Raw genomic sequence first — 15,927 nt, 5'->3', positions numbered from 1 at the left:
TATGAAAAAGTTTTGTTTATTTTTCCTTTTCATTTGTCAATATTTAAAGAATTTAAGGGTTCTTGAAAGAGTTGATTTTGGACTTAATTTAGAGTATGCTAAGATGGCATTTCATGATGAGATGAGCAACTCTTGTGTGAGGGAATGAGAAATAGCTCTTTCTTTATAATGCAAATTATCAGGGGTAAAAGGAATGTACCTAACTAAAGAGGAGTGATATGCCCCAGTGGACATACACTCACTGCATGCAGGTCAAAGCTCATACATGCAGTGAGCAGAGATGAGAATGGTTGTAGCTGTGCCTACATGAAGCTGTAATTGATGTCTCATCCTGATATTCTTGCTGTCTATAGTTGGTTTTGGACACCTTAATATCAAGTGAAGTGACTTCATGCAGTCAAGGGTCTTCTACCCTCTTTTGTTAGTTGAACAGCATGAAATAAAGATTGGCCTCATACCCAATAGAACCGCAACAACTGCTTCGTCTGATTTATGACTTTGAGTCGATACCCTCACACTTGCACTATCTAGAGTAATTTGTTAGAAGTCTGTAGCATCTAGGATCTATATAGTGGAGATAGGTAAGCTGAAAGAAATTAAGGCAGGAAAACGGACCACAAACGGTCAAAATGAGGCCTGGAAGTCAATTTCAGTGCACACGATGGGATGGTAAAGAATATACAGACAAAATCTGAAAGGACTTGGGATGGAGAAAGGGACCTAATTTGGAATACCAAGCACTGTGTACAAAACGAATGTGATTTGGGTGGAAGAGGAATAAGAAACAGAATTCAGACCTGGGGCGGTATTCTGAACATTGTTGTAAGTTTTGTTATCTTTTGTTGTATCTTCCAGAGATAACACAGCGCTAATATTGTTGTAAGTTGGTATTCTGAACATTGTTTTATCCCTGTGTTATCTCTTGAAGGACCGCCTCTATCTTATCTTTGACCATTGATGACACACCCATTTTTATGGACCCTACCAATCAAAATCTATTTTATATAAGCATGATAAGTAGATCAACCAATAGGAATACTTTATGCCATATCTGAAGATGCGCCCAGCGCATACTAATCTTGGGCGTAATTAGTTATTTGAGCACTTATTACGCGCGTCATCATTATGCGCTGTTCAATGTGGATCATGAAGACAAATCACGCTTTCAATATTGGTTAAGATGAGAGCATTAAAATAGTCCTATCCTAGCATGTAATATCTTAGAAAGTTCTCATCTGTGATGTTTCCGGTCAACACACAATCTTCTTTTAACTCGTCTATTGACACTGAGTTTGTTCTGGGCAAGAAAGATTGCCTTCATTATATCACCATAAAAGATACAACAGCCCCCTACCTGTTGTAAATATTGTTGTAAATATCATGCAAGATAAGATAAGATAAAAGATACAACAACTTTCAGAATACCAATTATCTCGACATATTATCTCATGCGTATATGCAAATGAGGATTAAACGCCATTTTATTAATAATACGCACAATTACAAGCGCACCAAAGTATGAGTGCAGGCGCGGCTGAAGAGATAAGATAAAAGATACAACAAAAGATAACACAAAAGATACAACAGTGTTCAGAATACCAACTTTATCTTATCTCCAAAGATACAACAATATTAGAGATAACACAGGGTTCAGAATACACCTCCAGGACATCAATGTACATGTAATTATATTGAAGCTATGTACTGGCATGTGCATATGGTGCATCTATACCTTTTAGATGAGATAAATTTGGGAAAAGGAAACTTCATCAATAGTTAGCACATTTTTATCCCATCCGGAAAAATATATACTTTGCTTTAATAATTGATATCCAAATACTTGGTTTATAAATGTTTAACAGAGCATAAAGGAATCTGTTTGATATTCTTGGCCCTACAATGTATGTAACATTGTTGTTATTGATATGAATCATATTGAAGCACACTTTGAATTTGATAGCATTTGCAGCTAGGGCATTTAGAACTCTCAACATACATGACTATTGTATTCTGTAGATCAATTCGTCCTATCTTCTGCATTACTCTCCCATGGTAAGACTGAATACATGCACATTACATGTATGTGCTCATGCAGGGGTATCCATGTTTTACTTCTTTTCTCCTTTGGGAGCCTATGTTTTTGCTTCGTATCCACCATTTTAATTAAGTGATTGTGGAAACCTAGAGAGTGGGCGGGGAGTAATATGCAATCAGTCGTATGCATATAACTTGAATGCCCTAAAAGAAACTCACATGTAGGAAGATCACAAAATAATTATGTACTTAAAGGGAAAGTCCGCCCTGATATTAAGTGGGTTTTAATTTATTAATTTATTATGTTGTCCTCAGTGGAACACATATTTACGACACACTGTGATTTACAAACCTGTATCTTTTGATACAGGTTTTCTCAGTACAAGACATTTTAAAAAACTTTCATTTTCTTAGTTATTAATAACGGAATAGATTTGTTTCATGTAGGGGTTGCATAAAAACTTACTGGTATTTGTGATAATTGTATCCCCCGGCAGTATGCCGATGGGGTACTTTGGATTCAGCAACGTTATACATGTACATGTACATCGCCGCATCCGCCGCCTTGTCATATTCTTGTGTGCGCTCTAACTGCTACATTCCTTGACAGATTTCTTTCAAATTTTGTATGAAGGTGTATCTTGGTATAATCTACGCACATATAACTTTTGGTGATGCTGTCACCAGTGTTCGTCTATGTTAGGGTCAAAGGTCATATTTTGGTGGGTGTCTAGTGTGTGCTCTGCAGGTCATATTTCATGACAGATTTCTTTCAAATTTTGTATGCATGGTTCTTGGTACAATCTATGCATCTTCACTTTTGGGTGATGCTACCCTCATTGTTCCGTCTCTTATATGGTCAAAGGTCAAGTGTCTTTTATACGCTCTAACTGCCACATAGTTTCTTGACAGATTTCTGTCAAATGTTGTATGGAGGTGTGTCAATCTACACATCTTTAGTGTTTGGTGATGCTGCCACCTGTATTCTGTCTGTTATAGGGTCAAATGTCATATTTTGGTGGCTGTCTCTTATGCACTCTTACTGCCACATTTCTTGATCGGACAGATTTCTTTCACATTTTCTACAGAGATGCATTATACTCTAATCTACACACAATGTTTTGGTGATGCTGCTCCTAGTCTTGACAATAGTCCGAGCTGTTGTATCTCTGATACACTATAACATGTGTGCTTTACCTGAGAGCTAAGGGAGTGTCCTTTCTACTTGGCTGCTGGTAGTGAAGTGGCAAGTTTACAGCAGTGACATTCTTCCTATAGTGGTTATGGTATGCTATTCAGGTATCTATTGTCCTATTGTCACTGGCTGGTATGTACATTACATTGGCATGTACATATGTACATTACATTGGTATGCATTGCAGCTGGTATGTCTACTATGTTGTTCCATATATACATAACACTCCTTCCGCATCACATTGTTTGTTCATCATGAAAATAAAATATCATTTCCATAATTCCATGTATCTCATAGATTCATCACGATATCGTCAAAATTAATTCTTCTTCTTTCAAGGACTTCCAAAGTTTTCATCTTGGCCCAAAATATTGATACCTCCTGGTAGTGAGTCAAATAAGTCATATGCTGCTCCACATGGAGATCCAACAAATCAATTAATTAATGCATGCATTTTAAAAGATTCCTTCTTGGAGTTGAAACAAATATAATGTATGCATGCATTCTGCTTCTCTCTATAGTTACTTATAATCCAGCCTGTTCGATGGACGTCGATCACGAACAGGATTTCTGTTTATTCTCCCTGCGGATGTAGTTTGTTCCCGAGGAGGTGATGTTGGTCCATCAGACTGGTCATATGTGATGCTAGTGTAATAGGTATATCACCGTCATCCTCTAAGGTATATGGAGGAAGGTCATTAATGGGTCCTCTTATGATTTGATCAAGATGAACCTGTTTTTGTTTATCACCAACTTGAACAACATATCTTACTGGTCCCAAAGCTTGCACAATGACTCCATAGTCCCACTTATTTTTTCCTCTGTATGCACATACCATGACATGCTGACCAGGTGAAAACTGACGAATGCTGGTACGACCTCTGTCATGTGTTCTCTTGGCAGCAGCCTGCTTCTTTTCAGAGTTTTTTCAGGTCGCCACTTAGCAGCTGTTTGTAAGAATAATACCCCATTCACAGTGGTTTTGAAATTTGTAGCGGCGTTGTAGCAGAGCGGCGACACCGCCATAACACCGCTACAAATGCATCCACAGTAGAAAAGTTATCCCGCTGCAGCAGCGGGATAAATATCATGTACCCATTCACGCTGCAGCGGGTGATTTTTATTACCTCCGTAACAAACACGTGTATGCATGGCTCATGACCCGCGAGTGACCCCGATATGACCGGAAATACTTCAGCGCGGGGTTTTCGATTGCTTGAAATTGCGCGCGCTAGCTGTACTTTACACACTCTTCCTCATGTACCTGTAGCTAGCTCGATGAGGCAAGCTTGCAAAAGGTAAACATGTCAAGTTGCTTTTTGTATCCTCGATCATATTACTTTTTAAAAAACTAGCATTTTTATTGCTTCCAGTCAGAATATTTTAATTTTTTGAAGTGTGAAATATTTTTATTTGGATAATTATAATATCTACATAATAATAAAATCAATTTGAATCCACTGGTTACTTTATTTCTATTTCACTTTATGTTCCCCATTGCTGGAGAAAAGAGGTCAGTGATAGGTAAGTAAACAAATCACACGTGTTTGTCGCGGTGTTATAGCGGAGAGCCTTCACACTGAGTAAACACCGCGACAGCAGCGGGACTGTCCCGCTGCTGTAGCTAGGCGAACCTAGCGATAGTTTGTCGCGGCGTTATCGCGAGGCGGTGTTATCCCGCGATAGTTTATAACGGGTCCGAGCCTTCACACTGAAGACAACACCGCGACAGCAGCGGGACAGTCCTGCTGCTGTCGCGGTGTTTGAGGCCACTGTGAATGGGGTATTAGTCAACCAAATTTGTTGTTTCTGAATTATGAGAGGAAGGTGATTGTGAAATGCATACCCTTGGGTTGTTCACGGTGTCTGAGAAGTCAAAGGATGATGCACTCACAGTGACTGTTGAAATTAATGATAGACCAGTAATCATGGAAGTTGATACTGGTGCGTCAATGAGTTTCATTTCAGCAGACTTGTATCATGGGAAATTGCAGCACATAAAACTGGATAAACCTACTTACAGATTCAAGTCCTACTCAGGCAAATTGCGAAAACTGCACTGAAGGAAAACCAGAGGTCGAAGATCCCAATAAACAGCTGGAAACAGAGGCGGCGGACCCAGGGGGGCAGGGGGGCACAGTGCCCCCCACTTTTTCAACTACCCCAAAAGGGCCCCTTTTTCCATAGGAAAAGTGCCCCTTTAACTATCTAAGAAGCGCTCCTTTTTACATAAAAAGTGCCCCTATTACTGTGATAAGTGCCCCTATTAATTTTTAAAAGTGCCCCTCCCCTTTCCACCTCTGATACGTGCCCCTTTTATTTTGACACATATTTTTTTCCCTGACAAATTCCCAGTTTTCTTTGCAATAAGTGTTTATTTTCCATTCTCATAAGTGCCCTTTTTAATCTCTAGTAAGTGCCCCTTTTCGGGTACGAGAAGCACCCTCTTCACCTCTGATAATTGCCCTATTCAAATTTTAGAGGTGCCCCTTTTACTCTGACAATTGCCCCTTTTCCTTTGTAAGAAGTGCCCCTCCTTTCCCTTTTAATAACTACCCCTTTTTAACTCGGATAAGCGCATCTTATATTTTCACATGCGCCCCCTTTCCTTTCTAATAAGTGCCCCTTTTCCTTATGATAAGTGCCCCCATTTAACAAAGAGCCCTTCGCCATTTCATAAATGCCCCTTTTCACCTATGAAAATAGTCCTTTTTCATTCTCATACTAGTGCCCTTTTTCATGTCTTGTAAATGACCCTATTCAATTCTGAGAGATACTCATTTTATTTCGACAAGTGCCCCCTTTTCCTCCTGATAAGTGCTCTTTTCATCTCTAATAGCACCCCCTTTTATTTTGACACTTGCCCCTTTTTCTTACTTTATGCTCTTTTTCCTTCATATAAGTTCCTCTTCGCTTTTTCATAAAAGCCCCCTTTCACCTCCAATAAATGCCCCTATCAAAATCTGATCGGTGCCCCTTTTCTTTCAATTTCCCTTTATTATTAGTGCCCCTTTTTCATTCTCATAAGTGCCTCTTTCATATAAGGTGTGTGCCCCTTTTCACCTCTGATAATTAACCTAACAATGATACGTGCCCCTTTTCCTTTCTTATAAGGAACCTATCCCTTTTTCATAAATGCCCCTATCAAAATCTGATGGTTGCCTCTTTTCCGTCGACAAATGCCCATTTTCACCTCTGATCATAACCCTTTGTACTTTGACAAGTGCTCCTTTTATTTTCTAATAAGTGTCTTATCCCTTCGATTAGTGTCCCCTTTTCCTCTCATCATTAAACGTGCCCCTAATTTCAAGCGACTAAGAGCAATATCTCCCAAAGTTTGCTCACTACGCTTGCTCACATTTATAGATGTTATAATTATGTTACTTATCAAAGGTCTTTTCAGTTTGCTGTTATGAGAATGTGCTTATTTATAACCTGATGAGGATTGGTTTTTTCCTCTTTATAAGTTGTAGTTTTCGCACTGCGACCTCACAAATCTAAAAAAAATTCTTTGCTCGCTTTGCTCGCTCGCAAATGATTTTTTTTTACCATCACACCCAACTGCAAGGTATGATGCTTAAGCAATATTGTATACGATGTATAAAGAGAAACAAATATTAAAATCATCCCTGATAATGTAATCAAATTATAGGGGTATATACCAATGTCTAAAAAATTGAATATTTTCGCTTTGAGATTTCCCTTTGTAGGTGCCCTTTTTCCCCAGAAAGTGCCCTTTTTTGTTAGTGTCCCCCCACATTGGAAGTCGCTCCGCCGCCTCTGGCTGGAAATAGACGCTCTTAAGAAAGATTTCAAGAAGCTTCAAATGCAATGCAAAGAGCTTCAGCATGTCAACCTCTCTTGGGAGAAATACAGCACCAAGAAAGTCAGTTCGAGCAGCGGCAGATACAGTTCTCGAGCAAGAAAAAACCAGCTCATCACAACACCAGTTCTAAGGTGCAAGGAGCTTGTTATCGATGTGGACAGGGGCAACACCCTCCATCAACTTGTAAGTACATGTACAAGTCGTACAAATGCAATAACTGTGGAAAGGTTGAACACTTAGCAGCTGTTTGTAAGTGTAAGTCAACCAAATTTGTTGTTTCTGAATTACGAGAGGAAGGTGATTGTGAAATGCATACCCTTGGGTTATTCACGGTGTCTGAGAAGTCAAAGGATGATGCACTCACAGTGACTGTTGAAATTAATGATAGACCAGTAATTATGGAAGTTGATACTGGTGCGTCAATGAGTGTCATTCCAGCAGACTTGTAGCATGAGAAATTGCAGCACGTAAAACTGGATAAACCTACTTACAGATTCAAGTCCTACTCAGGGACATTGCCTCTGTTGGGTCAAGCCCAAGTCAAAGTGCAGTATGGTGACAAAATCATGTCTGACGTCTTTATTGTAGCAGATATCAAGGACCAGCCTGCAATTCTTGGTAGAAATTGGCTCGAAAGCATCCAGCCGAATTGGAGATCAGTGTTCAAAGTTGCACCAGTGAAGGATGATCCATTTCAAGGAAGTACCCAACATGGACTGTCTGAAATTCAACGAAAACATCAGGCAGTTTTCGAGCCAGGTCTCGGAACCATGACAAATCACAAAGCTAAGATTAAAGTCAAATCTGATGCACAGCCCTGCTTCAATAAAGCAAGACCTGTATCTTATGCCTTGAGAAATAAGGTAGAAGCTGAGCTTGACAAACTTGTTGAACAAGGAGTTCTCATTCCAGTTTCACACAGCAATTGGGCTGCTCCTATTGTTGTAGTACCGAAGTCTGACAAGTCGATTCGAATCTGTGGGGATTATAAGACTACTATCAATCCTGTTTTGGATGTCGTCAAGTACCCCCTACCGAACCCCCAGGATTTGTTCTCAACCCTGGCAGGTGGATGTTGTTTCACCAAGCTTGACTTATCACAGGCATATCAGCAGATGACTCTTTTCAGCTTAGCAGCGACCTCTCTACATCATCCTTTTGTTTCAGGGAGGGAAGAGGGGATCTTTGTCCCTCCTTCGAACATAAAGGTTGACACAAAATCCCCGCCACTGCCGGGGATGCATTCGCATTGCGCAGCAATACAGATTGCAATATTTCTAGTTACATTTAGGGTAAATGTATGATTGAAATTTTCTTATGGGAAAGTTTTTTTTCTTCAAATTAGCTTATTACAAGGTCATACTCTAGGTCAGAAGACCCTGCAAGATACAATATACGTCACATAAATGCCAAATTGGTTTGTATTGAACACATCTTCAAATATCAATAACTTTGTTTTATTAAATCGGTTGTTGCGCGTGCGCATGCTCAAATTTTAACCAACCTGTTTTTTCTTATTTTTCTGCTTCTATCAAACCAACTTAATATTGGGTGGCCTTCCTCCCCTTTCATATGATAGATACATGTATTGTATGTGATTAGAGATATTTCACTCAAGGCAGTTTTGAGGAAAAACAATATAGAATTGATTTTTCTTATGATTATGACTAGAAGTGAAGCTTTATAGCATGTGTTGTATAACATTGGGTAGATAATGATATAGGTTTTCCCGCCCAATTTCATCAGAGTTGCATTCGATTTCATGAATAGACATTCAAGTTCGAACAATTTTCGTCAACTTTCTGCTCTCATGGTTCATTTACCTTCTTTGAGCATTCAATGTTGTTTTATATCATTTTAAATTTTATTTCATTCAATTTAGAGAGAAATCCATTCAATTTAGTGACACAAAGTTGTCATTCAATTTCGCGCCAGCTGGATAGACGTTCAATTTCGTCCTTAATACCAATTTCAATTTCATTTATAGGCACACACCTTCGCACTTTGAACGTTCAAAATAAATTAAAATAAACAATTTTTGTAGTTCTATGTAATTCTTACCGCAATTTGTTCACGTCATATTTACTTTTTTCACTGTTTTAAATCATATAATTTCATTTTCATTTTAAAACTTTCATACTGTTTATTTTAATCATATTTTGTATATTTTTTTTTACTTCTTATCCTCTCTTCCAGTTTCACTTTATTCCCTAGCAGTATGGATATAACACTTACAGAATTCTTATAACTCATAATTTTGTTACATGCAAGTAAGTACTTATCATGTACTTACTTACGTTATTATCTTGTAAGATATTTCAATATAAGGCAAAGGTCCCATTTCAAGGTACATACAATTTGCATAATTTATTCAATCAGTGCAGATTGCAAAGAACTTGAAGAGTTTTTTTTTAAAAGACTGCCCAAATGCTATAAATAATTGCCTATTCATGAATTTGAATACCTTAACGTTCATCAGGGCGGTGCAGGTGTGAATTTGAATGCATTTACATGCTTTTTTAATTTGAACGCGTTTTTTACACATATATGTGAGAAAATCATGAAATCGCATGCTAATTCAATTAAATTGAATGAACTAGATAGCTTTTTGAATGCTGATCTCGGTGATCATTTAAATTCGCTCGAAATTGAATGATCGCATCGTTAAATCAAATGCAATTCTGATGAAATTTGACGGGACAACCTATAATAATAATTTTTAGATTAATACAAAATTCTCATTTTAGGCTACATTCAATAGGAAGAAATAAGAAGGGAGAGTGATTCTTGCCTTTGTTTTGGACTTTGATGTATTTAGTGTCGGTCACATTCGCATTTGCAAGAAGGAGAATTTGCATAATCCTTATGACTTGGGACCACCTCTAGTCTGGCCCTTCCCCCTCCATTTTTTCAACCTAAATACGCTACTGGCTGTTATTTGGAAGAGGCATTATAGTGATACGTGTGTGAATGTTGCTTCATTTCAAAGAACGTCAACTACGCGCTGTGGAACGCCATATGACATGTGACACAAAATCACTTCAAATAATTGATTTTGTCACAAAAGCAATCTCACAATGTGATTTTGTCACAAAATCAATCTCACATAGTGAATTTTGTCACAAAATCAATCTCACATAGTGAATTTGTCACAAAATCAATCTCACATACGTTAGTGAATTTGTCACAAAATCATGGATTCACACCCATGAGAAATTTTGTAGATTGAATCATTTCAAACCGCAGGTGATTTTGTCCACGGAAACAAACCCGCGAGTAATTCTGTCCACTAGTATCCGAATTAAACAAGGCACTTCCAGATTAAAGATGCTTATGATCAAATAGACATAGATATTTGAAATGCTTGAATTAATCTAGAAGATACGTAGAAGATTTCCTGATGCCAAATCGGTTTCATTGATATTAAACGTTAAACTATAAAATATTAAAAATTATATTCTGCATTACACATTTTTTGGTTTTTGATTGGTTGAGAGCTGTTCACGTGACCACAAATATTTCAACCATTTTAAGGTTGCTCTGAGTACTATTTGGGAGTTGACAATTCCAAAATCTTTCCTTTTCTGTATTGCTCTCATAATATGGTTTTGTGTGGCTGTTGGTGCGTGCATTTATATACATGGTCAATAAATTCTGTAGAAAATGTTTGGTCTTTTTTTTCTCCCCCTTCTAGAAATATATATATACCTTGTAATTTTGTATTTCTTGTGCAATTTATTTTGATATTGTGTTCACTCATATCCTCATATACCAAACACAACTTTCTTCTTAGAGGATCTGACCTGTAATTTGTAAAAGAAAATTCATGCCAAATGAATATAATTAGATTAAAAGCCATGCATGTGGAGATTCAGTTCAAGTTTAAGTGTTTATAAGATGGACATTATTTTGTATCAATCATCAATTTCTGACCTTTTCCAAGTTTGATTGATTTTTAAAATTTGTCATAGAGTTTTCTGAGAGCCAATTTTACTAAAGGCCTGAATTCACCAAACTAAACCATAGCAAGAAATCTCCTGACTTTGGGTTCTTGTGCACATGAAATCCCGAGTAAAGAATACCTTAAACACATTAAATTCAAAAATATATTTATGCATATTAACAATTTCAATGTAAGTAGGAGTTACACTATTAAATGCAAAAAGGCTGGAAGCCCTATAAAGAATAGATATAGAATTTTGAAAAAAATCACTATTACTAAATCATCCTCTCCATGGAAACGTTAGTATGTTCTCTTAATTCAAGAGACAAGAATCAAATTTGAAAATAAAATCTATTTCATCATTTTTTGTGAGAATAACACGTTATTATAAATACAAGTATGGATTGTATGGAATTTGTATAAAATGTAAAAATATAGTGAGAAATTTGTAAATAAAATAAATGCAGGTATTGATGAGTTACTTAATTATATTCATCATAAACGCAGGTCGAGACCCTCAATCTTGATTATGTCAAGTGTCCCACACCAGCCTCATCGCATCATCTAGTAGAAGCACTTTGTTCTATGCCAAACCTTACTGACCTGACACTTGGAATGTATCTCAATGATGAGTTCTACTCTTTATTGAAAGCAAATGCATCATCCATACAGGTATGTGTGTCCCAATGGTAATGTCATGGAGAGGTTCATTGAAAGAAAGAAAGAGTAGTAATGATTATATGGTGCACATGTATACACCATTTTTTCCAAACACCCTTTTTTAATGGCCATTCACTTGGTATATTGGTACAGTCATAAAAAATAAAATAAAAGCAAACTATACATGTACTGTTTCAGCTGAAATCCAAATGTGTATAAGATTGACTTTGTCTTGATCAATAATCAATATCCAACCTTTTCCAAGTTTGATTGTTATGAAAAATATGTCATACAGTTTTATTACTGCCAATTTTAATAAAGGCCTCAATTTACCAAACTTAACCATAGCAACAAACCTCCTGACAAGGGTCTTGGGGGCAAATGAAATATAGAGTTATGAATACCTTCAATACATTAATTTCAGTATATGTAGGAGTAGGACCTATCAATGCAAACAGGTTGGAAGTCCTATAAAGAGTACATATAGAGTTTTTATTTAAATCACTCTTATTAAATCATCCTCTCCTTGGAAACGTTAGTGTGTTCTTTTTTCAATAGACAATAATTTAATGTGAAAAGAAAATCTAATAATTTTTGCTGAGAATGTTATTATGAATGAAACTATTTAATGAATGGAATTTGTATAAAATGTAAACATATAATGAGAAATTTGTAAATTAAATATATGCATGTATAGATGAGTTACTTAACTATGTTCATCATGAACGCAGGTCAAGACTCTCGAGCTTTCTCGTGTCAAGTGTCCCACACCAGCTTCATCTCATTATCTAAACGTTATTAACTCTTATTAAATCATCCTCTCCATGGAAACTTTATTATGTTCTTTTTATCAATAGACAAGAATTGAATTATGAAAAGAAAAAGCTATTTATAAATGTTTGCTGAGAATTTATTATGAAGACAACTATGTAATTAATTGAATTTGTAGTTAATGTAACAATACAGTGATAAATTTGTAAATAAAATGTATGCATGTACAGATGAGTTATTTAACTATATTCATCATGAATGCAGGTGAAGACTCTCAAGCTTCATGCTGTCACACCAGCATCATCACAGCTCCTAGCAGAAGCACTGTGTTATATGCCAAACCTGTCTGACCTGACACTTGAAACGGATCTCAATGAGGAGCCTGAGGAGTTCTTATCTTCATTGAAAACACATGCATCATCCATACAGGTATGTGTGTCCCAATGGCAATGTCATGGGGAGGTTCATTGCAGACAAAAAAGAGCAGTAATGATTATAGGGGGCACATGTACATATAATTATATTTTTCTTCTTCCAAACACCCTTTGTTTAACAGCCATTCACTTGGTATATTGGTAGTCGTGAAACATGGAATAAAAGAAAACTATAATGTACGTAGTGATTCAGTTGAAATCCAAGTGTGTATAAGATTGACATTGTTTTGATCAATAATTAATATCCAACCTTTTCCAAGTTTGATAGATATGAAAACTATGGTATGTCTAAGTATAAGATTTGTTCTAACAGGTAGTTTTTGTATACTTGATTTCAGTATCATAATTAAATTACTACTGCTTTAGTGAATACTACTACCAGTACTACTACAGTAAAACTACCACTATGATTAATATAACAGGATTTCATGAAATTGCAGTATGTATTGGATCCATTTATTTTTGAAATTTTTGTAAATTTCTTGTGCAAAATTTGTCTTACCCTAGCTCTTTTAAATTATCCATACTTATTTTGTTTATGAGATGTTACTGTAGCTCTTAGGTGTATAGTCCCTAAGAAAATAGATTATATGCCATAATGAAATGGATCCACTTATTTGTAACTGTTTACAAGTAATGTTGTTGTTATATGTTACAGGGTTGTTTTCCTCAGATAAGAAAGGGAAACTTCAGATTCAATGGAATTGCTCAAGATGGCTTGAACTCATTTCTTCACACCCTCTCAAGGTTAGTACAGTAAGCCTATATGTGATTTAAAAATAAATTCAGATATTAGCATGTAGAAATTTCATGAGTAGTGCGATACAGAAACAATATAAAGGGCCTCTAATGGAATACTAAGAAAAGATACAATTCTGATATATACCACATCAGGTAGCACGCAATGAAGTGATACTGTGATCCTGTCTGACAGCACAAAATATTCAGTAACAGCTTATTGAACAAATTCCCTACTGTAAAGATCTTCAACCTTAAATGTGTAGTTCTTTGTGTGTTCTTAATATTTTTGTTAGACTGCAATCTCTTTTTTTCTTCTTCATTAACTGATCAAAATGTTTCTTCAGACTGGTACTTTCACTAATACCAATAGTAGGTGATTTGTTATACATTATCTTTCAAACAGATAAATAAGAAAACTCTGTTTCCTTCACAGCTTTAATACATTACTCGGATTGGTCAGCTGACTTAGCCAACATCAGTGTTACCACTCTCATGGGCTATTGGTATCTTATATTATTATGTTAATGTTCTTTGGAAAATGTTATTTGAATTCATGTTCAATTCAGTTTTTACTGCCAGACACGAAGATTCTAATAAAACCCATTTATCTATTTATTTATCTGTTGTACACTCATGGGTGATGTGCACTCTTCAAGAAGGAGAATACGTTCATCAGACTACCCTCAACACCAACACATGGGTGGTGTACACTCACCAAGAAGGACAATACGTTCATCAGACCACCCTCAACACCAACATATGGGTGGTGTACACTCATCAAGAAGGACAATACGTTCATCAGACCACCCTCAACACCAACATATGGGTGGTGTACACTCATCAAGAAGGACAATACGTTCATCATACCACCCTCAACACCAACATATGGGTGGTGTACACTCATCAAGAAGGACAATACATTCATCAGACCACCCTCAACACCAACATATGGGTGGTGTACACTCTCCAAGAAGGACAATTCCACCATCAGACCACCCTCAACAGCAACCGATGGGTGATGTACACTCTTCAAGAAGGACATTACCACCATCAGACCACCCTCAACAGCATGATGGCTTTACATCAGATGCTGTATGTCAATTCTCTCAGACACACAGAGAAGGTAGCAGTAGTCAGAGCAAGCCTTACAAGAGGCAAGCTCCTTCTACTCAGTCAAGAGTTCCACAGGATGATCCTGAAATTCCAGAGAAGCAATCAAAGTATGACATCTAGTTGCTATGGTATCGGTAGATTAAGACAGTGTCCCAGTGGTAACACTTCATCTTGTTTTTGTGTTTGTATGATACAGGGCTCCACACTAACTTTAATTTTTGGAAAAAAGGTTCAGATTGAACTTTAAAAGTGTGTATGCATGAGTCCTAAGAAAAAACTTTGAAATTCGGGGGTCCGGAACTAGAGTTTTGGCAATCCATGTGTCCCAGCTAGCCTGTCGGTTTTGAGTCCTGGGCCTGTATTCAATTCAATACTGAAGTACAAAATTTAAGCTTTTTACTTAGTATTTGGCTTAGAAAATTACTTAGCCAATTATGGTATTCAATTGACACTTTTGGCTAAGTATTTTACTCTAAATCTAAGCCGACTCCATACCAGACTTAAGCAATTGTTTGTAGGCCTTGATTGGCAGGCATACGGTTTTCTTACGCAGTATTATATCCTGCGCACAATTATATCAGCGCGCAGTTATTGCAATGCGTCAATTGCGCATTAGTTTTGATTGACCGTGTGACGTCACAATGCTTATCAGTAAGTATTTTACTTAGATTTTGTCTTACGCAAGTATAAGTCTAAAATGCAATTTGAATACGAGATTAGTCAATTACGGTACTTAACTTAGCCATTTCCTTAGTAAGTTTCTAACTTATGCTAAGTACTGAATTGAATACCGGCCCTGGTCTAATAGCAAGAAATTTGGGGTAAATAGGGGTAATTTGGGGCAATATTTGCAAACATTTGAATATTATTTAAAAGGCTGTGTTCTTGTTTTTCACCTCAATGAGTACAGTCTCTTATCTGGTGTTAGTGTATGAATTTTAAAAGAAAGAGAACATAATATTGTCACAATGTTTGAATACATGTGAAAGGCCTGTGTAAAAAGTGATGCAAACATTGGATACGTTTTGTGAATGTGTACTCAATAAGCCCAAAACAGAGTTGCATCAAGGGCCCATTGTGTACCTGTTTTATGCAGAAAGGGGTCATGTTGTGTGGTAAATGTTTTTTAAAATACTCTAAATAGGGGGTCATTTTTTTACTCGGCTATGATTATTATGCATGTGTATAGAAGGTGGCTATTGATATAGTG

General features: G+C 36.7%; 1 protein-coding gene across 1 annotated transcript; it reads left to right on the top strand.

Moving 5' to 3' along the window:
* The first annotated feature begins 7,621 nt into the window (after positions 1-7,621).
* LOC105437924 lies at positions 7,622-15,703 on the top strand. Its single transcript, XM_011665098.1, has 5 exons — positions 7,622-8,158; positions 11,506-11,670; positions 12,694-12,858; positions 13,522-13,610; positions 14,261-15,703. Exons 1-5 carry the CDS (start codon positions 7,622-7,624, stop codon positions 14,835-14,837), a joined length of 1,533 nt encoding a protein of 510 aa, XP_011663400.1. The 3' UTR covers positions 14,838-15,703.
* Positions 15,704-15,927: the final 224 nt, after the last annotated feature.

The sequence above is a fragment of the Strongylocentrotus purpuratus genome, unplaced genomic scaffold, assembly GCF_000002235.5.
Source record: "Strongylocentrotus purpuratus isolate Spur 01 unplaced genomic scaffold, Spur_5.0 spur5_scaffold_20, whole genome shotgun sequence".
NCBI classification, from domain to species: Eukaryota; Metazoa; Echinodermata; class Echinoidea; order Camarodonta; family Strongylocentrotidae; genus Strongylocentrotus; species Strongylocentrotus purpuratus.
The sequence above is the reverse complement of the archived record's forward strand: the minus strand, read 5'-3'. Positions and strand labels throughout refer to the sequence as shown.